Below are 27199 nucleotides of genomic sequence, written 5' to 3'. Positions count from 1 at the left end.
ATGCAAAACCAAAGACCGGGTATCAGGTCCACTCGGACATTTCATATTTATTTTTATCCTTTTTTTTTTCTCCCACTCTCTTCTGGAATCTTTTAATCCCATTCCCCATCCCTATACAGAGTAGCATGCCAGCGGTTATATACGCGCCGGCAGAATTCTCTGTTCTTCTAATAAAGAGCCCTCTCTCTCTCTCTCTCAAAGACCGGGTACGTGAGAATAAAATCGCTATTCCCTTTATTCGCTTTGTAGAGGGCCACTGTTTTATGTAGTGTAACAACTATACATACAAGCGGAAAAGAAATCCTGTTGTCGACAGTCAGCAGTTAGGATGGCCATTTCACTTTTTTTTCGTCGTATGTGTATGTGTCCCCACTGTTTTTTTTTTCTTCTTTATCATGCGTACTGGCTCAGCTTTCGTTCATTCTGGAGTGCGTCTAGTTTGACGTCCAGCATTGATACTAGATTATGTGAATTTGTATGTGTTTTATTTTTCTCTACGAACGCGCTGATAGTTCACGTAACCCTAAACCTAACATTTCCTTGCGTTCTTGGCAGGCGTGCCTCGCATCCCGAACGGCGGCTGCCCTTTCGCCTTGCAACACGTGGCCCTCGGCGACTCGGCCACGGAGGACCAGCTGAAGGCCGAGCTCGCACTGTGCTTTGAGAAAGCAACGATTGCGACAAGGTGAAACAGACAACGCAACCTTTATCTGCTGTAGAACGCGAGAGGGTTATTTGCTTGGGAAATGTTTACAGTTAAAATTTGTAGTTTGTGAAAGTTTAAAGGTGGAAAGAGTGCTGTGATGTTTGCCAGTGCTGCTTGTGCTTGGGGGTGCGTCAATTAACCTGCGCGAGAAAAGAAACATATGATGGGGGACTTGCCATGCTATATGCGAAACGGGCATAAAATTGGCCTGAGCGAGCTTGCCGGGCGGAAAATGCTTATTGAGAGAAATGATACAGGTGCTTCTTGCAGTGTAATGGGACGCGCAATGAAGTGAAGACCAGGACAGGGAAAAAGATAGGCAGACGGAAAAAAGAGTAAAAACACAGGAAAAATGCTCCTTTCTGTCCTGTATATATATATATATATATATATATATATATATATATATATATATATATATATATATATATATATATATGTGTGTGTGCGCGTGCGTGCGTGTGTGTGTGTGTGTGTGTGTGTGTGTGTGTGTGTGTGTGTGTGTGTGTGTGTGTGTGTGTGTGTGTGTGTGTGTGTGTGTGTGTGTGTGTGTGTGTGTGTGTAATACTTTATTTTCCGCCAATAAGTATATCGCCAAGCAACAGCTAGCTGGAGGTGCTGACTTCAATGAAAAGCTGGACACGATTCCGTGCCTAAGGTCCTGGCGGGCCACTGCAGGCATAGGATACTTGCTCTATCCTAACAAAACATTTTGCGTTTAGTTTCCGCGCTAGTTCCACGCGGCGTTCAAAACTCAAGCGCACTCTGACGTCGTTTCAGCGTCCGGAACACAACCAACGGCACAGATGGGCTCGATGTGAATGTTAACACGGCGTCTCAGGTGGAATGCACGGCGTCTCCGCTTTGCCGGCGTCGCGGGGAGAAGCGATGCGACGCCTCCAAGCCGTACCGCGAGGCCGACGGCAGGTGCAACAACCTCGAGCACCCCGAGTGGGGCATGGCGGGAGCCTGCATGGGGCGGCTGCTTGCACCGGCCTACGCGGACGGTACGTATTCGTTCGGGCTCCTCTGGCCAATTGGCTATGGGACTAGTACCAATAAGGTTGTATGCAATAACTTGGAAAGCATTTCAGCGCTGGTAGACAATGGAGAAAGCAAGAAATACACCCCATGGTGCGCGTCGTGGTGTTTGTCTTCCTTCTGTCCCTGTCCGAGGTCGTGCATACTGATTTCGGCCGCGGCGACCGCGTTTCGATGGGGGAGGAGGGGGGGGATGCAAAAATGCTCGTGTACTTAAATGTAGGTGCACGGCTAAGAACCCCAGCTGGTCAAAATTAATCCGGAGTCGCCCACTACAGTGTGATTCGTAATCGGATCGTGGCGTTGGCACGAAGGACTTCTGAATTTAATTCATTTTAGCTTTTTTACCTGTCTGCCAGGCGCTGAAATGCTTTCGAGTACATTTACCGACATTCCCAAAACACAGATAATCTACTACGCGTCATGAATTATTCGGTTTGCATAGTTTACGTAAGCTTGTGCTGCGAATACTGTCCGTAACGTGCTTCACTTTGTAGTGGATGGTGAGTAGTTTATCTTTCTTTTTTTTTATTCGCGTTGCCATTTCCTATAGCTTGTTTCTCTCATCATTTCTAGTCGCCTTGCCCTGGAAGCGTGGAGGTTCTTGAGTAGCGCGCTCTTCCACGGGAGGAGAAAACTCTTAGCACCCAAACATTGATACTCCAGTGCCTACCGGCTACCTCTCCTTGGCATTTGTCGTCTTACCCCAGGCTCAGTTCAGCCTCCCAAAGGAGTTCCAAAAAGAAATATTAAATAGGGTTATAGCAAATGCTAAGCTGCGCAAATAGCTATGATTGCATCGTAGGGGAACCAGCGCATGGACAACACAGACCAAAGGAAGAAAGACACGACACCTCGCTGGGCTTCCAAATAATTGGTCTTTATCATAAAAAGGAAGAATAAATGCTTACACGTGATGTCACGTTAATAATGCTAAGAAGTTCACAAATCACAAACACATCAACCTCGGGCAGCCCAACGAAGTGTCGTGCCTTTCTTCTCTGGGTTTCGGTTGTCCGTGCGAAGGGTCCCCTTGCGATGTAAACTGAGTTGCTTTAATAGATTACATTACTGTAAAGTGCCAGAGAGGTCGCTAGTATTGGGAAGGGATACTTAGTAAGCCAGGAATAACGTACGCAAAAGCGGAAAAAAGAAAAAGAATGAAAAAGAGAAAAAAAGAAAATAATTAAGACGGGTGGCAGAACCACCTAACAAATATATTCTGCCACACATTTCCATCCAAGCGTGTTAGCCTTCTTTTTTTTTGTTTCTGTCATTCTGATCCCGCGCTCACGCGATTTCAGGTGTGAGCTCACCGAGGGTCTCAGTGAAGAGCGGGCGCGCGCTGCCCAGCGCTCGCCTGCTGTCCTACACCGCACACCCCGAGAGAACAGCCTACGACAGGCGGTGGTCCGAGATGATCGTGCACTTCGCGCAGTTCGTCGCGCACGACATCAGCGCAGCCCTGGTGATCGACGCGGAAGGTCCGGAGTTCTTCCGGAATCTGGGTACAGTGAACAATGCACCGTTGACTTTGACGGCGGCCTTAAGGAAACGCTGAATAAGGCTTTACTGGTCGTTCCATCTCTAGCTATGCTGTGTGTCTGCTTCATCATAAAGAAAAAGTAGAATTGCCGCCGTGGTTGTTGAATGATCATAACCATCATTGAGTTGTTGGTTTTCATCAGGAACATCAGCGCACGAAGGCCTCTCTGAGATATCCAGTCATTCCTGCCCTGCGTCATCCGAAACTTAATAACCTTTTTTTTATCTCATCGTTTCATCTAAGTATATAAGTCAAACGTCATTGTAAGGAAGCGGTATATAACGAAATAATGGATATAACGAAGTAAGTGACATGCTCCTTGTTATCCCCATAGATATTCACAGTCCAGTACGCGCAGTAATGGTTAAAACAAACTAATTCTGGCTGCCTCCTTAACTTCGTTGTAACGAGGTTTTACTGTCATCCCCTGTTGACGGTGCTTCCCTTCTATTCTGCTATTCTTATGGAGTGATGGTTACGTACGTTAGAATCACACCATTCCAAAATGCCGGGTCGTACTCTGTCCCCACAGGCCAGTATACAGCAGTTGTGCAAGCGGCGCCCGGACTAAGCAAGAGTCGGCGATCGACAACACAGCGTGAAACTAAGTACGCACGAAGGATTAAAAAAAGAAAGCCACTTGCAGAACAGAGAGAAAATTCACTTCACTACAGTGAACTCTGATCTCGGCAGCAAACTTATTCTAGAACAGCGTATTTTGTTTGCTGACAATTCGGAACAAGATAATTCAGCGTCGGGGCAACGATAGCGTTGTGTCGTATGCGCAGGACGCGACACGTACAACTGCTGCGACGCGAAGTCTCGTTTGGACCCCGAGTGCTTTCCGATAGACGTCCCCGCCGAGGATCCTTTCTACGGTCGCTACAATGTGCGCTGCATGAACTTCAGGCGCTCGGCTCCGTGCCTCAGATGCAGACTGGGTGAGTTACAGATTTGTCATGGTCTACGGTTGGATGGCGCTTACTCTACTCGAAGCTTTGGGAGGGAAACGCCGAGAGGTAATATACATAATGAGAACACAACTGGAGAGACCATGAGTCTATAGAGTCTTGCTGGCGCGATTCTTCAGCGCTTGTCAAAACCGAGAGGCTCTCATTGAGCAGCTGCTGAACCTATTTTGTTGCGTTTTTGAGAGAATTTAAATTGAAGTCAGTTTTTTTTATATAGCACTGTTGACTCAACTTACTGATTACGTCGCTTTCGAAAGCTCGGTTCTAGTAAAACGACATCTCTGGGCGTTTTTTTTGAGCGCCATTAACACTTTATCTCCGTTTCTAAAGTTCCTGAGGTTCACTAGCCTGCATAATAGAGTTTGAGAACGCTGCCTGCTAATGTTGTTACCGCTCAATTGTGTAAGCGATTGTGTACGCGTTGACGCTCGTGTCGTTCTCTTTCTATCCTCGTACATTCTTATCCCCGTGCCAAGTAGCCCACCAAACCTACTTCTCTTTATTTCTCTCTCTCTCTCTCCCCGATGTGGTGGCGCTTTACGCAGTTGTGTAACAATGGACGCGCCTTTGACCCTCATTGGCGTTCTCTTTGCTGTGCAGGACACCGGGATCAGGTCAATTATGTGACTTCGTACATTGACGGATCGCCAGTTTACGCAGTTAGCGAAAGTCAGACACGAGATCTGCGTCTTCTAAAGAGCGGTAAGATCATCGATGTTCGCGATTGGATGTATTTCTATTTTTTTCCCCATCGGGAACTGAGGACGGAAATATAGCCTTTATTGGAAAGGGAAATTTGTCTACCTGTTTGGGCCATACTGAAGGGTGTGCATGACTCCATCGAAAGGAATTTGCCATACTTGATTAGCACGAATCATTGCGCACAAACCAAAACTTTTCCCAATGTCATTCTCTACAGTTTAAGCACTGCGACATAGTGAGAGTGATGTTACGATGGCAGTCACGTACTTCGCAGCTGGTTGCCATCGTCGTGGTTTGCGAGCTAAGGCAGTGGTCAACAGGAAAGATACATAGTTTGAATTTAGCACGACATTTTCTAAGATATTTCACGGAGAGTCCATGGAACTTGTGATTTCGAACGTATGCAATATGCATGCTTTAAAACATTTGACTGTACTTTACTTACCGTTTATCTTGTGTAGAAGCTAATGTACTTTGTGTTCTATTTCAGTGATAGCAGTTCGAGCAAAATCTGGGATAAGCTGGCACGAAAACACACCGAATATCTTGATAAAGCATATAAACCCTTAAAGTCAAAACAAGAATAAGTGCCCTTGCGTAAAACTCCTGGAGCTGATGATAATACAACAACAACAGAAAGGAAGAACAAATGAAAGAAATCGAAAATAGAAGGAACGCGTTCGATGGCATTGAAGCAGACTCTGTCGCACGAAATCCAAATTTTCGCGTAATCTAGGCGCTGACTGCAGCCGCTGCCACGGTATGTCCTCGCGCCAAATAGCTTCTTCCCATGTGTCCACACACATTTTATGCGAATTTGGTAAAGTGTTCCGACGAAACGAATGAATAAGAAGAATTGCCTTTAGAATTTTTCCGTGCTTTCAGGGCTTCTTAAGGAACAACTCATCAACGGTTCAAAACTGCTGCCCGCAAGTTCACGTCCGCACACTGACCGGTGTAGTAAACAAAAAGAAAATCGTCTCTGCTTCAAAGCCGGTGAGCGAAATTTCTGCCCGCGTTTGCTGTTCAGGTGCGCCTAGATACTGGCTGAAACGTCACGCGCATGTTTCTAGCTTAAGAGAAAGCCTTACGTATACAGGTTGAGACCGACTTCGATTTTCATGTTCATCTAGATGTGAACTTGTCAAGTGGGTGCTTCAATTTTTTTTTATTTGTTGGTTTCAGTAATATTTGTAGTACATTTGGTGATCTAAACTAAACTCTGCTTTTAGCGTCTAGTAAAATTTGTCTTTTCGTACAGCAGAAATGTCGCTCCTATAGATTCGGCGGTTGTGTAATGCTAACTATTCTGCGCTTCACATATGTACTCGAACAGGAAAAATGGATAAGATGTTGTTGAAGTGGTTTTAGTATTACATTGTAAGCGTGAAGGAGAATCACGACCTCAAGGCGTGAAAAAAAATGTGTGACTAAATCCGCTGCTTCTGACCGGCATAGAGATGATAAGCTGGAGGAAACGTCTTAAATGGGAAGAATTTACGAACACCATCTACCGCATGTATTTGGTTGTACTTATGGATCTGAGGCCTATTCTCACTATGCACCTAATCCTTTCCTCCTTTATCTCTGCCTGTGCACAGGAGACCGTAGGGTCAACCAGAACTCCGGGCTTCTGCTCATGCACACGATATGGTTTAGGGAACACAACCGCGTGGCCAGAAAAATGGCACGAGTCAATCCTCAGTGGGATGACGAGCGACTCTTTCAAGTCACGAGGTGAGATGGCATGCAAAGTAAAAGATGTGCTGGTAATACTGGGGCTTACAGTGGCATGCTGTCGCTTCGCGGTCTTCAGTCCACCGAGTCCACCACAATGTTACGCGAAGGACGGCTCAGTAAGACGAGCAGCGATTTACAGGTTATATTTACAACAACGGTTGCAGCTCTGACCGGTTAGATTCACAGCGAGAGCCCAGTTCGTTCTTCCTCCTCTTTTCTGGAGGGATGGCGCCGACGCGCCTCATGTACCACACGCGTGTAGCAATATGTCAGCGATAAAAAGAGAGTTCGCCCGCGTCTTGTTGCACCTTTGTGAAATTAGTTTCCCGGTGTATAATATTGCCTAGATCAGTTTGTTTTATTCTTCAGGGTAATTATTTGTGCTTGTTTTAGTACTTATAGTGGCTTTTGTGGATAAAAAGACGCTGTAAACATGCGCTTGCGCTTCTTGGGCGTTGTTATATACTTGTGCGGCTTCACTAAACATAGCTCCGAAAGTACCTCTATATACATGCTGTCCCCTTTGACGTGTCCTATACTGGTGCTTAGTTCCTTGTACGCATTTCACTCGCCGCGATGGCTTAGTGGCTGTGATTTCGCGCTGCTAAGCACGAGGTCGCAGCATCAAATCCCGGCCGCGGCGGCCTCATTTATATGGGAGTGAAATGCAAAAATGTCCCGATCTCCTGCACTGGGGGCACGTTAAAGATCCTCCGGTGGTCAGAATTAATCCGTAGTCCCCCCCGCTACGGCGCCCATCATAATCAAATTGTGGTTTTGGCGCGTAAAGCCCCATAATCCATCCATCCGTGCACCTTACAAACGGCATATTGTACCTTATACAATTAATACAACGATGTAAATTATTAAACAAAAGGAATTGATTACATTGTAAAGTCAAGCTGTATACATGAAAATAAAAGCTAACCAGATATCACACCACTATTTTCATTCCATGTCACACATTACTTATATGTTTGTCACATAGGTACATATCTCTAGGCATTGCCTCGGATGTGCGTCTTCAAGCAGTACGAAAGGAAACATCTAACCTTGCTTTCAAAAGGTCACAGAGGCTAAAGAGACGTTGCTCGCATAGATGCATTCAGCGAGACCAAACTTTCAACACAAAATCTACCTGTTACATGTTAACACGTGGGCTTTGAATAAACACGCATCATGAGTCATCGTTAATTCAATACGAATGCGGTCTTTCTTCCATGTTGCTCACTTTTGCATATGTATATTATTACACCGGGATAAGAAATAGACAACGGGAATAATGAAATAAAGAAAACTAAACGAAAACAGTGTACCGAAACTGAGTTTCTTTATGTTGAAACCTTCATGCTAAACGTGGATGTCGCAGGCGAATTGTGGAAGCACGTCTACAGCACATCGTTTATAATGAGCTTCTCAAGGAAGTCTTGGGCCCCGAAGGTGTGAAACGGAACCAACTGAGTCCCTTACGTGAGGTTTACACCACCTACGACGCCAGGGTAGACGCGACTGTTTCCAACGAGTTCACCACGGCGGCGTTCCGACTGGGCCACTCACTCGTCGACGCTGACAACGGGACGTGAGTGAACACGATGCGGATCGATGGTTTTGGTTTGGCTTAGTTGAAATGCGATTGCCACAGCTTTGAGATGCTTGATAAATATTGCTTGATTATTTCTCGCTACGCGAAGTGCTTATATATCTCAAGATAAATATTTACCACGGGAGCTCCAGTCTAAATACATGAAACCAGTGGAATCATTTTGCTCGGCGAGCACTGAGCGTACTTGGTGAGGCTTGTCGCGTTTTGATGAAATGAAAATATGTAAGTTTTAGTGTCTGTTCGGAGCAGATTTTTTTTTATTTAGGCCTGGTATGTTATTGCAAAAATTGCGCTAAATTAGGACATCAAAAATTAATTGTGAGTTTTACAACTTTGTTAGCCACACAGTTAGCCTAATTTCGTAAATAACTCCTACTAGACCCTGTGAATATACGGTACCACTTCAAGTCTTACAGCCATAGTAGTCATCCTCACCCTTGCTTTGCTCCTAGATCCTTTTACTTTCTGCAGGAGGGTTTTTACCACTGGCGTTACCATCGAGTCAGGAAACACTGCCGTCTGAAGACGGGAAATCTGATTGTCAAAGGCAAGCTGAACCTTGTGCACACACGACTTGCGGAGAGCCGATTCTAAGCAGAGCATCGCTACTGCTCGTTGGTGGAAACCCTCCTGCAGAAGGTAAAACGATCTAAGAGGAAAACAAGGGTGAGGACGACTACTATGGCCGTAAGACCTGAAGTGGTACAGTATATTCACAGGGGTCATTCACAACCTAAGGAAGGTGGCAGGAAGGTTTGGTGTCCCCCTTGTCTTTTCAGCCCTTTTAAGCTGGCGCGGCTCTGCCCTCGCACATCCTGTGATCCTAAAGGAAGGCGAGGCTGTGGCAAGAACCATACCCAGCCGTATGCAAAATGCAATGTAGGAGTTGTGTACGAAATCCCCCTGGGGTGTGGCAAGTCTTACATAAGGCACACAGGATGGTGCCTGAATGATAGAGCCAGAGAACATGAACAAAAGTTAACGAAATATGAATTGGCGCACTTGCCTGGGCTCACTGCAATGCCTGCCCTTGTGCACCACTTTTTAAGGAGATAAAGATTCTGGGGAGAAGCCAGGACCATACTGCACGCGAACTTATGGAGGTACATCACATAAAAAAAAGGCCAAAACTGTGTTAGTGACACTTCCATAGGTTGTTTCTATCGGAAATAGATTTTTTTTTATAATTGGTTGCCCCGCTAGGCTGACGAGTGTTCTTGTTTACTGCGTTCTGCGCATGTTCTATTTGCCTATATATGCCCACGGGTTGCCGTGAATAAACCAGCTGAAAGTTACCGACCGTGTTGTTTTTGTGTTCTCTTCCGCTGTCCCCGTCTTTATTTGCGGTCAATATGATATGCAGTAAACACCAACCAGGCCAAACTGAAGTGCTTCCGGAGTCTTGCTTTCTTAATTACGCCAGGATGCGAGGAGGGGCAGATCGAGCTGTGCTTTTAATGCTGTGATACTGTTACTGTGGGAATAGTCAGTAAATCGAACCACTGATTTTTATGTGAGGCTTATGCAAAATTTACCTAAATGAAATATTGACTGCATACATACTATAAATTACATCACCAGTGTGTCCCCTTTAGAGAGAATAATTTGTCCACTGTACCGATTATCGGTATTACATATGTTATGTGGCGGAGTTACGGAGTTGTAGGTTTACTGGTCCATTTTTTTTTCAATTTACTTTTTTTCTGAGCTTTCTTAGTCCAAAATAGAAGTTCTCGTTCCAACAGTCGGCACAATTTAACTCTGTTAAATTCACCAAACTTCATTCACGTTGGTTGAGCGGTTGCCTAGCGATAAATGTTCTACGTTTAGAATGCATTTAGCTAGAATAATCTGAGGTAGCCCCTAGTTCAAAATTCCTCTAAAAAGTTCTTGAAAGATAATTTGTAGTTCGTTCCTGATAAGTACGTAATATAACACGTACATAATGATAAGAATGACATCAGAACGAAAGTTGTTGGACGCTGAGATGGACGGTGTTGGCTCCTCAGTTCTTATAGGAAGGACTTGCGTTAGAAGTGCAGTGAAATGAAGTGTGTATTTGGGGTGCGTGCGTGATTTTGTTTTGCTAAAACACCGGTAACTTACCGTTTCTCGGCCTACCTTTCATATCGTATTTTGTTCCTGTAAAGCGTGCATCACCCAGAACAAGGGTGCGTAAGATGCAGCACACCAATTTACGCTGGAAAAACTGAGCAGTTCAATTAATTTCACTCGATTAATGAAAAGATAGCACTTGACGAAAAAAAAAAAGCGTTACTGGAGCGAGCAAAGAGAAACATTACTGTGAGTAATAACGATTTTAACTGAAAAACAATGAAGACAAGGCTGGAGTTGCTGCTATATCATACAAGAAAATTTTGAAAGGCGAAAGTGTTACATCTCTCTCTTTAATGCAGATGCAATTAATCGTTCACAGCGTATTTTATTAAAATGTTACATTGTCATGATGACTGTTAATAATGCGTCATGACTCATGGCTGAGCTTGACATGCGATGTCCGCTGCTGTAAAGTCGCTAATTTGTGCTTACGTAACATGATTTTACTGCAGGGTGACCAGATAAACCAGGAGAAACAACGGGCGGATAGCCTTTTCAAAAGGAGCACAAACAAGCGGCTAAGCATCTTAAAGAATAGAATATATTTGGTCCAGAGAAAGTGTATATATTCATATGTGTTTACGTGCGTAAGTTCTTGAGCAAAACGTTCGAATGGCAGCCGTTATCGCTGTCTTGAACGCTATATTGTGCTAAACAGTGACAGGGATGGCACCGGTGCTACTCTTATTTGTCATTTTCCATGAAAGCTACATGTCTTAATGTGTGCTACCGCCAGCCCAACCCATGAGTGAAATTTATAAACGACTCAGTGAAAAATGGCGGACAAGCTCAAACCTGCTCATGATAAGTAGAACTTGCCTTCTTAGTCTATGATGATCATATGTTCTCCCGCAATAGCAGCTGCCTTAAAATGATATTGCTAGACGGGCTAGTTGATTGCAGTTTGATTAACAGGTGAACTTATCAGTAGTCGGAACTTTATGTACACGTTGCCCATCGCTTTCACAATACGATCCGCGCGGCTGTTCGATGCGTAGCTGCCGCCGGAGTAGGGTTGATTACGTTTGATAGTGGTTCTACGCGTATGAGTAAGGCGCTAAAGAGAGCGAACGGCTTATAATGAATGGAACGCCATCAGCGCACCTGGCGCGTCCACTTCCAGCAGTTTGTTTGCGTCATCAATTCACCTTGCGCCGCCGTCCGCAGCAGTTCGTGTCGCCGCGGCGCTGTCGTTTATGCTGGTCGGATCAGGTTTCACAACATTGATAACAGCACCGGGCTGCGTGGAGGTAAGCAAGTGGCACAATGCTAACGCATACTTGGACAACTCCCAGAGGAGTTCCCGGCTGAATTTCTTTGTGTCTGTGTCTTCCACTTATGCTTCGTTCAAATAATTGTAATTGGTACCCGTCGCGGAAAGTGGGAGGCTAAGACGTTGCGCTGTTCAGCACAAGGTCGTCGGTTCGATCCCTGCCACGGCGGAACGCAGAAATGCTCGCCCACTGTGCATTCGGTGCACGTTATGGTATCCCAGGTGGTCACAATTATTCCGGAGTCTCGCACTACGGTGTGTCGCCTACTCAGATTGTAGTTTTGGCGTGTAAAACTCCAAAATTATTTTTTCTTTACTTTCAGACTATTTGGTGTTGGCATCATGTTCTATGGTCATGAGAAGGAGATTTACAGAAGAATAAAAAATGGGTTGGATTGCATACGGCAGGCATCACCAAATCGTGACTGGAAGCTTACCACTGTAGTTGAAGATAAAAGTGTACAACCATTGCGTTCTGCCGGTGCTAACATGTGGGGCACAAACTTGGAAGTTAACGAGGAAGCTCGAGAACAAGTCTAGAATCGCGCAAAGAGCGAAGAAACGAAAAATGTTAAATATAGCGTTGGGACAGGAAGTGAGCGGTGTGGATCAGGGAGTAAACAGGGATAGCCGATGTTCTAGTTGGCGTTAATAGGAAGCTTTAGCATGGGGCTCCTATCTAAATACATGGAAAAGGAGAAATTGTTTTTCTTGTGAACCACTGTACTGAATTTGATGGGGGATGTTCCATGGAAAAGAAACAAGTTAAAATATAGTGACTGATGGTAGCGAATTTTTGATTGAGTTTGTCAATTTTTTAATAAATATTGTCGAAAATGGGAAACTTTCGGTGGGCAACACTATCAACTTTACAACTCTGCATCTCATCAATAAAAAACGACACCAAAATTCAGCAAATTGCATCTAATAGCACATCGAAAACGGACAAATATTATGTGCTATATACATCGCCCTGAAATATACCCCTAATATGCGAGTAGGACTTTTGCAAAACCATTCTAATCAACGTAACAAACTCATGTAAGATATACGGTGATTTATCACATTTGTCTGTTTATATGTTCTAACGGATGCATTTTACATAACTGCGATATCTGTTCTTGGTGCAGAGATATTAATTTCTAAACTTCCTGCTTCTATATTTTTCAAGCTTACCAATTTTGTAAAATTGCTTTTAGAACATTCATGTCTTAAATTTGAATTCCGTTTCAAACAGTAACTAGAATTTAACTTTTTCTCTCAGATGCAGCAAATTTCATGAAAATCGGCCCAGTGGTTATCTCAGAAAAGAGTTTCTGCGTTTTAGGTGTGTTTAAATAGGTGGCGTCGGAGTTGGGCCGTAGTGAACGCTTCCTCTTAAGAGAAAAATAATGAGATGATCAAGTCATGTAATGCCTTGACCAGATAACCGGTGGACCACACTATGGGTGCCAGTGAGTGCCAAGGGAAAGGAAGCGTAGGCGAGAACGGCAGAAAATTAGTTGGGATGATGAAATTAGGAAATTTGGAGGCACAAGTTTTAATCAGCTAGCGGCAAGAAAGGGGAAATTGGAGATCGCTGGGAGATACATTCGTCCTGCAGAGAACATATAAATAGGTTGAAGATGGTGATGGAAATGTTTCATGAAGTTGCGAACTAAGAAATGATGTCTGTGTGTAACCTGACCGTACGTCTTCGCTCAGAATTTGCAACAACTATGTCGCCGAAACTCCATGGCAACCGTTATTCGGAGTCAGTGGGAAAACCTTGATCAGCGCAGGACGGCGCTCAGGATGCTAAAGAGGGAAAAGAAACAGTACAGTGACGCGGTGTAGCTGCAGCTGAAAAATGGAGAGGAGGCGCGATGAAAATACGCAGTGGTCGTAAGCCGGTGTTGGGTATTGTCGCTTCTCGCCACGCGATTCAGCTGCGCTAAATGGCGTCGCTTGCCGTCTTTTCGGGGAAGTATTTGCGTAACACAGGAGAGGATTGTAAAGGATTACGGAGATCGAACAACAACGCACAGCATTTGAATTTATTTATTTATTTAATTAATTAATACGTAAAGAACCCCGTGAGGAACATTACATGAGGGGTGAGAATCGTCAAAGTGGATACATTTGCGTAATGATGAGCGCAGTAGACAGGGATGCCTAGGTCGACACATCTGCAGGCACAATTTCTTGGACGGCGAAATTGAAACCAGAGGGCTTGGTCATTATAGCAGTGCATATAGCTGGGAAGACAATTGCAGTCAATCGAAGTACGCACGCGAAAGCTTTATTTCTAGCGACCCGTATTTTGTAGCGTCGTTTTTCATTATTCCCTTCTTAACATGCGAAGCGCCGAGCGGGCAATCCCAGAGATAATGGAAGCGAAGCGTTGTTCGAGCCAATGACGAAGCGCGGAAGTAAGAACGAGATATGCAGGGGAACGTTATCAGTAAAGGAGTCCAAGGACATGAAGGAAACACTGGGCTCTGAGATTTCTTCTTTTGTTTTTCGTTTCAGAATATCTTTGTCCGGAAAGCGGAAGTTACGCTTACCGTTACGCCACAACTGGTTTAACCCATTTGCTTTCTACGAGAGTGACGTCATCGACGCCGTCACCACTGACAGGTTGCGCAAGCCGGCACAGAAGATTGACAGGCAAGGCTGCTTCACGACCAGCTGTCGCGACATTTATTGTTCCTTTGTGAAATTATTGCATTTACATAGTGTATGTTTGTTGATTCAACACAGCCAGTGAGTGGACGAATGTTTCAACGCAGGTTTTAACGCAATCTGATGCGAACTGCGAACGTCTGTCACCTAATTAGCCACGTAAAGGAAAATTGCTTTGCTCCAAGATGTCAAGCGGTGACCGCCTTTAGAGGGAATAGACCGCTGTAACTATACACATAGCCCCGTGTACATGGTCACTTGTTCAAACGCACCAATTCAGGAGTGATGGAAAGAGTGAACATTTATTTTTATTCTACTTCATCTAGATAGAGTTCGTCGACTGCATGCTGGCGAGATTTCATATTTGCCAAGTTTCCTGGATAGTGCGGATGGAGGGCGGGGGCGTATATGCTAGTGCACTGCAAAATACATATTTGGCACTCCTTTTGTTAGAGTACGTTACTTGACCCACTTATTAATTTCTTAGTCCTCAAAGACAGAGGCATATAAATGAGTTCCTTGCTCAATGATGTGTGAGCCTAATTTCTGCTGAGCTCTAAAAGCAAGGTATCTAGTTTAATTTAATTCCTCATACTTTTTCCACTCTTTTAATCTTTCGAGCACGTCTCTTACGCGCTTAAGATTCCGTACGGATCTTATACGTGGGCGAGCAAGACAAAATAATTTAGTACAACGTAGAACGCGTATTACGTATTACAACGTATTAGCTTCTGCAGCTACTCAGTGGCTGTGACGTTCTGCTGCATGAGCAGGAGGTCGCAGGTTCGATTGCCGGATGCGTCGGCCACGTTTGTAAAAGCGCTCGTTTACGTCGATTCGTACGCACTTTAGTGAATACCGAGCGGCCAAATATTTCCTCAGCCCCCAAGTAAAGCATCTCGCATAACCAGTTCGCAGCTTTTGGACATAACTCGCCATTATTTTTTTTATGACAGTGCATCTTCGGAAAGATATTTTAAACGTGCCTTCATTCAATGCCAATGGCAAACAAGAACAGCAAACTTAGTTAGCCGAAGTTGAGTTTAGGAAGATGATGGTTCAGGTATCATATGATCAGTGCTTGGACGAAGCACAAACAAAAGGACGGAATACCGACACGGGGCACTGTTTGCTTCGTTTATAGCAACCTCGTCGAGGCGCTGATCGTCATACATCCGTGTTAGATATGCTGCATCAATGGGTCCTAGATTCCGCCCTAGTGATGCTCGTTATTTTGCTGTACGAGGACGCGAGCTGCCCACTCCCGCAGATACGGCACCCACGACGTCACCAGGCACGCGTTCCGGCTGCCCAACGGCACCAGGCCGTTCGGCGTCGACCTGTTCGCCTTCGACATACATCGGGGTCGCGACCACGGACTGCGAGCCTACGCCGACTACGTCCAGCACTGCGCACCGGGCGTCCGACTGGAGGCGTTCGAACACCTCGAGAAGTTCATGCCCAGGGACGCGGTGGAGCTTTTCGCCAGCCTCTACGAGTAAGACTGCGTTCATGCTGCGTTCGTCATTTGTTATGGCGAAATATTGATTGAACGTAGTTCGATCGCCTGGTACTTTAGTTGACCTAAAGAAGTGCCAGAAAAGTAATGAAAGAAAATACATAAAGATTATCAAATCTTCATGCTGCACATAAGCGACCGTAATGCGTTAGCATTTGCACCTCGCTATCACATAATGATTGCCTGCATAATGAACTGCGCGATAAAGAAGGGGACTAAGGAAATAAATGGACGTGACAGGCATTGAATTCAAACCATAGTTCATTCAGAAGCACACATAGATTATTTACTCGTCTTTCTTGTGCTGTTCAATATGACAATTTACGGACACGCCCGACTTGCCGCACTTGTCAATGATTGTCTGCCGACCGTTAGAAGACGACTCCTTGCCCTCTGCCGTGGCGCCAGCCCTCGATAGAAAAGTTCATTACATGTTGGGTGGTTCATTAAGGGGCTTACGGTTTTGCCAAGCGCTCCTTATGGCATTAATCAGTATTTACGCAAGGTTCCAGCAACGTCTCACCTCAACACGTCTTCGTGTCCACATATGGCTATCGTTGAAACACGCCGGCAACGAAGGTGAATGTCCTCTCAGCAGCTGAAGCTCTCAATACTGAGTGGAGCGCGTACCTCTCAGAATGCGGACAGAGATGTCTGAGGGCCCGTCATTCGTTGACGTCTTGAGCACAAATGCAGCATTGCTTCATTTGAAGGCCTACCTTTAGATAACCGTAAACACCGGCATTGAATCAATTTACACTGTTACAGTTATTCATTGCAAAAATCGTAATATCTTTTTATGCAATGGCAAGAAATGAATGCAGTGAAAATAGTGACTGGAGGACCTTCCGTGATTGTTCATTCGTTCAAGGCAGCCGCTACGAACAGTAAGATTTACCTGTTTACGCCACCGATCTCGGAGTTTGCGCAATAATATATCTGCCTTTATTTATTTCTTTTCTCCCTCTGCCTATACTCTAAAGAGCCGGAGTATCTAATTGTCAATGAGGAATGTGGTACGACCTTTCGCATTTTATTACAGTTAGATTTCCTTCCTTTTTTTTCCTTTCTTCTTTGTTTGCTTACGTGTGCCTATGTGATGCACGGTCCCGAAATGGAGTTCTGAAACTAGCGCCATTCAAGAATCACAGCGATAGTTCTCTTTTCTACTGGCCGAATGGTCGCATTATCTTAGGTTAGGTTAGATTAGAACGCTATCTAGAAGCCTGTACTCGCTGACAGCTTTCTGCGACTATGAAGGGAAAGCTACGGATGCAAAGCGCGCACAAGTGAGAGCGCTCCTGAAAAGAGTCCCGCGTGTTAATCCGCGTGAGTTTAGGCTGGGGAAGAGAAAACATAAACACCTTATTAGCAACACTTAAATACGAAAATAAGACAGAACTCACCACTGAGTGTAAAGGTTTACTTATCCTGCGGCTTCGCCATCCGAATTTAACCTAAGGGAACACAGAAAGACTTTGCACAAGGAGCGCACATCACTTTTAAAGCAACTTCGCGCCAATGCCGTCGCCTTTATTACTCCCCCTGCTAACCACTCGCGAGAAGACAGCGCTATTCTCCGAATACTTCAAACAAACTCAATAGTGACTCCTCTTTTCCGTCACTATATTCAAGGCCTACCTGGGCCACCGAAATGCCCGAACTGCATGGAATATCCATCCCTAGAGCATTGTCTATGGCATTGTCCTCACACTCAACCCAAACTGCAGTCAGCTCTCTCTAACATTCCCACTAACATCAAGCCACGGTCATGGACGTACTGGTTCACTCCACCACTTCACGCAATAACATTCTCCTGCCGGTGCTTATCCAGCACGTCAGAGACGTTTTGGGTGAGGACCGGTAGCCTACCGACCAAGGTTGAGCGCCGGACGCTGGCGTAAAAATAAAAGTTTTTGTCTCTGTCTCTTCATAGCCACAGAAAGTTGTCCGAAAGTTCAGAATAAAACGGGTTTCACCTCCTCCTCCTTCCCCTTCCACACACACAAACCCTTTGCTGCTTCGTCGCTATAACTATAGCATATCTTCTTTTGGCCTCTGCTGATGAACACTGCCTTTCGGCCGAGCACGTGTGTTCGTCTTTACTTGTGTGTTTGCCACGTGGCACACACTGTCACCCATAGCATAACACCTAGCAGGCGTCTATATAATAAAGCTGTATAATGAAGTGTATAACGATCGCCTCATGCTTGGACAGTGACGTCATGGATGTTGACCTGTTCTCGGCTGGCCTGGCGGAACACACGCTGCCTTTGTCCATGGTCGGACCCACGTTCGCCTGCCTAATCGGCCCCATGTTCAGGCGGCTCAAGTTCGGCGACAGGTTCTACTACGAACACGGTGGACAAGCCGGTAGCTTCACCCCAGGCGAGTCATCACCAGCTGCAATCACTTGCTTCACTGTACACGCGCAGCTGTTTGCATACAAGGAGCGATACACAAATTTCAGCTAACGCTCTTTCGTTATACATCTACAGGTCGACTAGCTAGATCCTACCTACCAATCGCCTTACCATAATTCCTCCCTATATGCCATGTCTCCCACGTAAGTTGTGCCAAAATATAAAAAAAACATCGCAGGCTTTCTTCCAGGCTTGTAAAAATAGCCTTTAGGTAGCACGCGTTACGCAACAGAAAGCTGGATAGGGAATTTTTCAGGATGTTCCACAATTTTCTCATTCACACTTTTGCCTTAAATGTCATTTATGTAATTGAGCACTTTTTCTGTCCAACTGAACGGCGCTGAGTGGTACTTCGTGTTTTGCGCTGTCAGGAATGCACCATAGCGGTACGCGCTGCCCGACCCAGCAAGCAGCCTGCGGTGCCAACGCCGCATGCCACCGAAGCGGCGGTGGCCATCGATTGATGCGTCGCGGCGATGCCCTCTCCCCTCACGCAACACCTGGCGCGCTAATGCCGCAGCAGGTGTTCCCTTTCGCCCGCTCTGCTTCGTCGAGGCGCACCTCGTGACCTGGCGTCGCAGCCAATAGCAATGCGAGTTTGCGTGCCGTTTCGCAGCTACAGACGGCACACGTCGACTTTTTTGCTCAGTGGGTCGTTTGACGCATTCGCATCGATACATAATATAGTACGACTTGCTCCGAGCGACGGAAAACAACATTACCTTGCTTTTATCCAATTACGTGGCACTTGCATATTTTTTTAACTTTTGGCACAAGTTACGTGGGGCACCTAGTATATTATATGATAGTCAGCTCTGGGCTCAGCGTCACCTGCTATAGCTAAGACAAACCTAAACGAAATAAAATGTCGACGAATGAGAAGCAACACACAGGAACTGGCCCTGAGGAGATTAGATATTTCCAGACATTTAAGCTCGACAGTCAACATGACTTCCTTGATGAACAGCAAGTCTGTTTAAAGAATGTGCCTCTGCGACGAAGTATGCGTCTTGGTGACGTGTTCATTGTATAAATGTTGCGCTGTGAAATCAGTAAATGCAAGTAGAAGTTAATGCGCTGTTCTGTTTTTCTAGTCCTTAGTTTCTTATTGCAGTTAAGTTTGTCTTAGCCTTAGTAAAATCACCAAATAACTTATTTGTCTTTGCTATAGCTATGTTACTTTGCCGTGCCTTTTCTTTAATAACATTCATTTTTTCTTGTGTGTGTGGGTGCGCGTATCGCACACCGCACACCACTGCCAAAAGAGACACAGAAGAGATTGAACAACTGGTTAGAACTAATTAATTAAATAATTGCATTTAAAATAACCCATGATCTTTTTGAAGTTAATTCGCAGTACGCCATTAATGGATGCAAAAGGCGTCCTTGGACTATGGGACACTTTCTGCGTCCACTGAAGAACTGCGCGTTTACTTCAAGAACATCACGGCTTACATTATATATATATATATATATATATATATATATATATATATGTGTGTGTGTGTGTGTGTGTGTGTGTGTGTGTGTGTGTGTGTGTGTGTGTGTGTGTGTGTGTGTGTGTGTGTGTGTGTGTGTGTGTGTGTGTGTGTGTGTGTGTGTGTGTGTGTGTGTGTGTGTAGCTTTGCGGTCAACAAATAGATAAGTCGGCTTAATTATTATTTATTTTTTTTTAGATACGCATCGTCTAATAAATGTGTTTGTGTGCTTAATTATACGCAGGTCAACTTAGGACATTACGGGAAACGACGTTAGCCCAAGTAATATGCGCAAACAGCGACACCATTCACGAAATTCAACCCAGCGCACTCGTACATCAGGGACCTGGGTAAGGCGTCAGACCACTGTGCTGCAGCATAGACTAAAAAATGTGAAATTAACGTAGCAGTATAACGTAGATGATGCACTATACATTGTGTGGCGTGATGGAATATTCAAAACATATATTACTTACTGTGCACATAGTCTAAACAAATCAGAAGTTGGTGCACGCAGCATTTGTTGTCGCAGCGAACAAGTAACGCATTGAGCAAAATGCAAGAAGCACCTACAGTGAACCGGAAAAGCTTGCGGACCACGGGATTTCGTGAAACATTGAATTTCCGAGCAGCCTGTAAAAGTAGCCAGTATAAAAACGTACGTCGCGATGTTCGCGTATGCTATATGGCAGCGGCTGGAAATGCGAACAGCAGACTCCGTTGTGAGCCTGCGGATATGTTCAGCTTTTTCTCAGATCCCGTGGCCCATAAAAAAAATTGTGGGGGACTGTACGTTACTTGTTCGCTATTACTTAACTAGTGAGCAACGGAGTACTTCTTTTATTGTACTGAGCACTGCACTTAACACGCCCACATACACCGAAATTAGCACGAAATCACTACGGCTGTTCGGCACGTACGGCCTCCGGCATTATTAACCATATCGCGCGGACACAATATAATACGGGAGTACGTCGTCCTGCAGAGAACAGCGTAGCGGAGGGCGCTTGCACCGGAGGGTGCATTGTGCGACTGTGCGTCCTTCTGCCGGTCTCGCTGATAGTCGCCGCTGTCGACGCTCGCGCGATATAGTTAAAAAAAAATGCTGAAGGCTGTACATTCATGTCAACCACCTTTGCTTAGCTTTTTTCAAAACATAGTATTTATTCTGACAAAGTGATGCAGTTAATATGTATAAAAATAGCTTTCAAAAAATTTGGTTAAATTTTGCCCACATGATTGCCTGATATTGCGCCACTTTCCGCAAGTCCTAAAAAAGAAAAGAGAAAAATGTAAGCTTGAGCTAAGAATTATTTGTAATTCATGTACTCTAAAGCGCCCTTTACGGACGTTGAGAGCAAGCTGAGAAAGAAAGAATAAAATGCACCTATGCATGACACCGCGTGTCAGAAGGAAGAAAATATTTACGAAATACGGGTGCACCCAGCAATGATAACATGGGAGAAAGTCATAAAAGAATACGCAATATTCTTTATGTTCTCCTTCCTCTTTTTCTGAACACAGAAATGAACTGACAGCCTGCTCGAAGCTCACCGATATCGACTTGCAGCAGTGGAAGGAAATAAAATGAGCTGCACGGACATTGTTTACAGAGCACTGATGACGCAAAGTCGGTGGTTTTCTTGGCCACGGAGACGTCTTTTTCTTTTTCGTTTTGCTTTCTGTTGCGTGCCTCAAGAAGATGTTCATAACGCGAAATGTTTGATCTGTACGGTACGCGAACGCCGCATGGTTTCGAACTCGTATGCGCGTACGTATCAGCTGCCGTTAAATCTGGCTTCTCCACGTCAAATATCTTTATGCGGAGGAGTCCACTTCGGCATTTACCGGGAGAAGATCAGATTAGGAGAGCACCTCTGTGCGCAGAGATTCTTTCTTTTGTTTAATTTGCCGACGCAAGTGACAGTTCTTATTTTCTTTAGAGAATCTCCTATAATAAAAACAAATTACGGATGAAACCTCGACTCCTCTATAAGCAAGAACACTACCACGTAATTTGGAGAAGAACCCACAAGTACTCCAAGAGAACTCACTGGAAAAATGGTCGGAAGCTGTTAGACAACGCTAAGGGGCAAAGCAGACCAATGCTGTAATAAACGTACTTCAGCGACTCGCTGGCACAACGTGGGGGGATCAGTCTCTCCACTCTTACAAGTTCATAACGCACTCATAAAACAATAAATTGCTTATTCGGCACCTATTCTCCATAGTTTATCGCAAACTTCTGAGCAACGTCTTCAACGTTTACTGGCAAGAGGGCTGCGAGTATGTCTTGGGGTTCCGCAGGAGTTCTCTAGTAATTGCTGAAGCTCCTCACCCACCATTTCCAGTCATACGAATGGTTTAAACATGCCGACATATTTATCGCATCTTAACTAAACACGAGAAGTATCCATCGAAACGAGAAGTATTCATCGAAAAGTATTCGAACGAAACAAAAGCAAAATTAATTATGTTTAGTGCAGTTTATACTTCACGTAAAACTACGAGTAATGGCCAGATAAATTCCTATCGCTGTCAGTGCTCCGCCTTTCGGGCGAAACTGCGACTTTTTGCACTTAAATTGATTCAAATTTATTTAAATTATGGGGTTTTACGTGCCAAAATCACGATCTGATTAGGGGGCACGCCATATTGGGGGACTCCGGAAATTTTGACCACCTGGCGTTCGTTAACGTGCAGCTAAATCTAAGTGCACAGGTGTTTTCGCATTTCGTCCCCATCGAAATGTAGCCGCCGTGGCCGGGATTCGACCCCGCGACCTCGTGCTTAGCAAGTGTCCAACACCATATCCACTAAGCAACCACGGCGGGCGACCTTTTGCACTTGCTTCCCGAACTCGAGACTCATGCAGGCAGAGCCTGCGGTGCAATGCGACCACCAGTGAAGTGAAGGAAAAGTGCGCCGCAGTGCGGGTTCACCAACGTTGCAGGCGCCAAGTATCGATCAACGCTGCGGTAATGTGCACTGAGGTGCGCCCGATGAAAAGAGAAAGAAAAAAGACAAGAAAAAAAATACGGTGGCGTAATGTAAGCGCCTAGTACAAATACTTCCACAGAGAACTCTCTACATTCAAATCGCAAGTACCAAAACCGGGGTAGCCTTACAAGCCATTCATTCCGCGCGTCGCTATAGAGCGTCGTCAAAGTCTCGCGCATTGTGCTACCACGCAGCGCGTGCCTGTCATGCGTGCACACAAGACAGCATTCCGGCACCTCGTCCACCCAGAAGAGCGACGGCCTGTCTCCTGATCAAGGGGATCTTTAAAAGAAATATTTGTTTTCAACCTCATTTTGCTTCTGATCATCGGGACTACGAGACAAAGGTGTTCGGAGAAAGAAACGTCGTTGTCTGTGGACGGATTCAGCGAACTACCCTTGCCAATCGCACAATAGTGTTTATCCATTAGTTTCCGGGCACCCCTCCCCTCCCCTTTCCAGTTTGCCCGCCAATAAAGCAGCACACAATAGACGGCACGCATATCTTCACCCTAGCTTCCATCACCTGCTTCGCATTCATGAAAAGCGACTTACCACCGGTGTTTTTGAATTCTCTTTCAGCGCTGCATCGCAGGTTTTGACTCACGACTCAAAAACGAGAGTTACCCTATATTTGATGCTGCTGTTGTTGTTTTCTTGGCAACCATTAAGTGACTCAAAGAATCAGCTATTCTACGCAACACGTGACCTGCCCGACACCACCACTTGTTTAGTTCTTTCCGCACTTTTTTTTTTCAGTTTGTTCAAAAATTGGAAGAAGCTCATCCGGCCCATTTGAATTAAAATAAACATTACTCTTCGGGCATTTGCTGAAGGAACCATATCCGAGCTGTTTTTAGGTGTACTGGGAAGCAAGGAGACCGAGCCACACACAGTCATCTCGTTTCCAGCCCATATGGGACAGATTGAGGGTGCGCGGCCCAACCTCAGTGAGTCGGCACACAATGCTGCGCGAGGGATCCTCGACCGCGTAGCTACCGGGCAGCGTGATATTAGGGGGTACAGGCAAGGGGGACTCTCCTTCCGCCTACAACAAACTTACTGAGCACTTTTACTTGGCTAGGAGGATCTACCTCCTGCCACATTGTAAACTCAAAAATAGACCTCAGGCTTTAACACTAACGCTTCTACAGATGAGGGCATACCAAACCCCCTCTACTTCTTCAGAGGATTTACCCCGAAATTCATGCAACAAATGCATCTGCACTATGCAATGACTTAGCGAGCTTAGATCACATGCTGTGGCGGTGTCCCACGTTATTCGGCGATGAAAGCAACACTTCTTCACGCTGGGATGCAGTTGTACACGCAGCCGCAACCTCGAAGAACGAGCCCGCGACGCGGCGGAGAGGCTCGGCTTCTTTGTCCCGACGTGAGAGCGGCCCGATCAATAAATAAATAAACCACAATAAAGTTGACGCATCCATCCATCCATTACTCAAAATATTTTAATACCTGGCTTGTGAGAGCGCTGGATTTGTTAAGCACAGGAAGAAAGAGATCATTAAACAGTCCTCACCATCCATCCATCCATTCATTACTCAAAATATTTTAAAACACGTCTTGTGAGAGCACTGGATTTGTTAAGCACAGAAAGAAAGAAATCACTAAACAGTCGTCACCGTTAATTGCAACGTTGTGTTGCGCTTAGTGATAGCGGTAATGGCTTTTTTTGTTGTTGTTGCATCTGCTGTTTATGCATAATGAGTATAATGCATCTAAAAACGAGTGCTGGCTGTACAGGCGATCTGAAAGTTGGCCTTACGAAAGGACTCCTAAGTGTGATAATATATAGGTGACATTATAGTTACGTTGGAATGTGAAAGCCGTACTGGCAACCGCCCCTTTCCGCCCTTCCCCAGCGTCTGTGAAAGTGCAACAAGCAGCTTCACAATTATTTAAGTCGACTCCGCGAACGTAGATATCCGAAATCAGTTTGTCGTAAACTATACTGCTGACTCTATCAAAAATAGTTGCAATTTCGCTCGAAAGGCGAAGCATCAATTGCGATAGCAAATTAATAGAGAGCCATAATAAGCAAGGATAGTAATTTTATCGGCCGTATAAACGTGTAAGCACTCGCTTACTAACTAAATTAACGTTGACTAAATTAACAAGCACAGTGCCAGCGCGCACTGGCAAACATGCACACACCACACTCGACGACTGCGGACATTCGCTGTCAGAACGCTGTCACGAGGTTGCGCAGCTATCGCCAGCTCATCCTCGCACGCTTTCACTCCCACGTACATCATACGGCACGTGGCGACAGTGTTATCGTCCTTGGACTATGTGTGGAACATCACGGGGGCGCCTACGGTGACGACGCCGGCAAAAATGCGCCTGGAGTGTGCATATAATTGCTATCGCAACAAAACAGTACTCGCGTCTAACTCGCCCTTATGATGTGGCACCTCGGGCGTAGTCATGGACAAGTTACCTTTAATGCGAAGTATTATTTACCTCGTAGTAAGCGCTTTGTGATCAGCCACGTCTCGAATTCCTTCAATGAAAATGAGAAAAGAAATCACCTGTCCGATGATGGGCGTCATGGTTCGCCAGCACGAAATCCCGTCGCTGTACGGTTGGCGTCTAGCACCCCGTGCAGAAAGGACTCTCGCCCACCATGCCTCATCAAAACGAAGTGTGACTTCCTAATTCGCCATGGCTGTCTCGAGTGTATGCCGGTCTGGCGGAAGCCCCGCAATGTTTACAGGCCCTGTTGTGTGTATGCGACATTAGAGGAACCTTTTCCCCAAACTGTCAAGCTCTACGGGGAACTTCCGCGAACCAGCAACGTGCAAAAGAGAAGGACAAGCGTCTACAATTCCCGGACCTGAGGCTTGGTATAACCGGAGGTGGGCCGCCTTTTTCCTTGCAGCAGGCTTGGTACCTACAGAGGCGGGACGCCCATCGACGAAGCAGACTCTGTGCCTGTCACGTGACGTCGACGGAAGCCAGATCCCTCCCACGGTTTTAGAGAGCCTATTTAAGGGGCTCCGAAATGTACTTTTCATCACTTCATTCTCTTCTTATCATCTTTCACCGTCGGTCAAGCTTCAGTAAACAGGCTCCGCTACAACTCGGCAGCAGTACGATACGCTACCCCGGAGGGTGCAACAACGCTCAGCCAATTAGGCCGCCGACGAAGGCATACGTCTTTGGTGCCAGCTAGCGCTCTGAAACGTTTGGTGCGCGCGTCGCGTTGTCTAGAGGGAGAGAGAGAGAGAGAGAGAGAGATTGGTTGATTGAGAAAAAGAAAGCCTGCTTTACGCACCGTAACTGTCTAGGTCGCGGCTGACACCTGTAAATCGGTCAGGAGTGTGGGGATGGGAAAGAAGTGGGATAGAAAGATGACAGATATACTAAGGTTGGAAGCGCTCGGAGCTGTTAGTTCGGCTAGCTTAAACTGCTCTGCGAACGCTAAGCCTGCTCTGCAGAAACACGGAAAGCGACAATTCCAGCTCAATCAGCTATATTGCGGGTGCGAGTCCGCTATGTGACATTGTACCACTTTCGGTATCGGTCCGTGCCGTAATGGAACAGGTTGTCGCATTTCTTCGCCCGAATAGGACACGTCGTCGAAATAGAATCGTCGTCGATCAATCCATTGTTAACCGTCGGGCCGTCGCTTTGCCGTTGTCGTCGAACTCACGCTTGGATCACACACACATGGTGGGGAGATTTTCAACTGAAATATACTTTCATTAAGCAGACGCACGAAGAGGCAGAAGCGTGTAATGAAAACTCATGCATATTGCCTTTGTCTTCTCCAATATTGCTGTGTCACTGCTGGCGAAATTTTTTTAAGTGCGCAGGATCCATCGTACTGCCAAAGTAAGCGAAGTTTGCTACTCTTTTGCTTGCTTACATGTTCGACTCCTTGCTTCAACTCTGTGCTTGTTTATATGTTGCTTTCTTGTCTAGTTCAAGTGATGTCCTTCTGTGGGACTTACACGGATGTGCCTCGCAGTACTGAGTAGACATGATAGCGACACGCACTGCTGCGCGCGAACTTATCGCAGGCGTGACCTTCGCTTGTGTTGTTTTGCTGGGCCGATACCGAAGGCGGTGAAAGGTCACATATAGAGTCGCAAAGCGCTGGTCATATATTTAAGAAACGATTGTTGCGATGGTTTCTATTTTTCTCGCTGAGTGCGTCTGTGGCCTAATAGGTAGAACACATAGGCGTTGCGCTGGAGGACCCTGGTTCAAAACCCACCATGGTACACACGTATTTTTAAGGGTCCTCAAAGGCAAAGAATGCTTCGCATTCAGAGCAAATTAGAAGCCCAGAATGACTCAAATAGAAAGAGCTAGATAGTTTCCGACAAGCACCTCACATTGTGTGTTCACGTGTCAGTATCGTTGCAAACATCATAACAAATCGCAACA

At 45.6% G+C, this 27199-nt stretch overlaps 1 protein-coding gene across 1 annotated transcript; it reads left to right on the top strand.

Moving 5' to 3' along the window:
- Window positions 1–22045, top strand: LOC135919035 (chorion peroxidase-like). Its single transcript, XM_070541450.1, has 14 exons — window positions 1–19; window positions 556–685; window positions 1487–1713; window positions 3052–3255; window positions 4082–4234; window positions 4865–4966; window positions 5852–5962; window positions 6568–6703; window positions 8076–8285; window positions 14212–14349; window positions 15635–15862; window positions 18102–18271; window positions 20029–20134; window positions 21309–22045. Exons 1-14 carry the CDS (start codon window positions 1–3, stop codon window positions 21373–21375), a joined length of 2001 nt encoding a protein of 666 aa, XP_070397551.1. The 3' UTR covers window positions 21376–22045.
- Window positions 22046–27199: the final 5154 nt, after the last annotated feature.

The sequence above is a fragment of the Dermacentor albipictus genome, chromosome 6 (assembly GCF_038994185.2).
Source record: "Dermacentor albipictus isolate Rhodes 1998 colony chromosome 6, USDA_Dalb.pri_finalv2, whole genome shotgun sequence".
NCBI classification, from domain to species: domain Eukaryota; kingdom Metazoa; phylum Arthropoda; class Arachnida; order Ixodida; family Ixodidae; genus Dermacentor; species Dermacentor albipictus.
This window is presented reverse-complemented; position numbering and strand designations above follow the sequence as displayed.

What these genes read in the sequence shown, in the direction of transcription:
- LOC135919035 (XM_070541450.1), top strand. An exon ending in AAAGCAACGATTGCGACAAG is followed by an intron (nt 686 to 1,486) that starts GTGAAACAGACA and finishes ACGTCGTTTCAG; the next exon opens with CGTCCGGAACACAACCAACG. An exon ending in CTCGTACATCAGGGACCTGG is followed by an intron (nt 20,135 to 21,308) that starts GTAAGGCGTCAG and finishes TTCTGAACACAG; the next exon opens with AAATGAACTGACAGCCTGCT.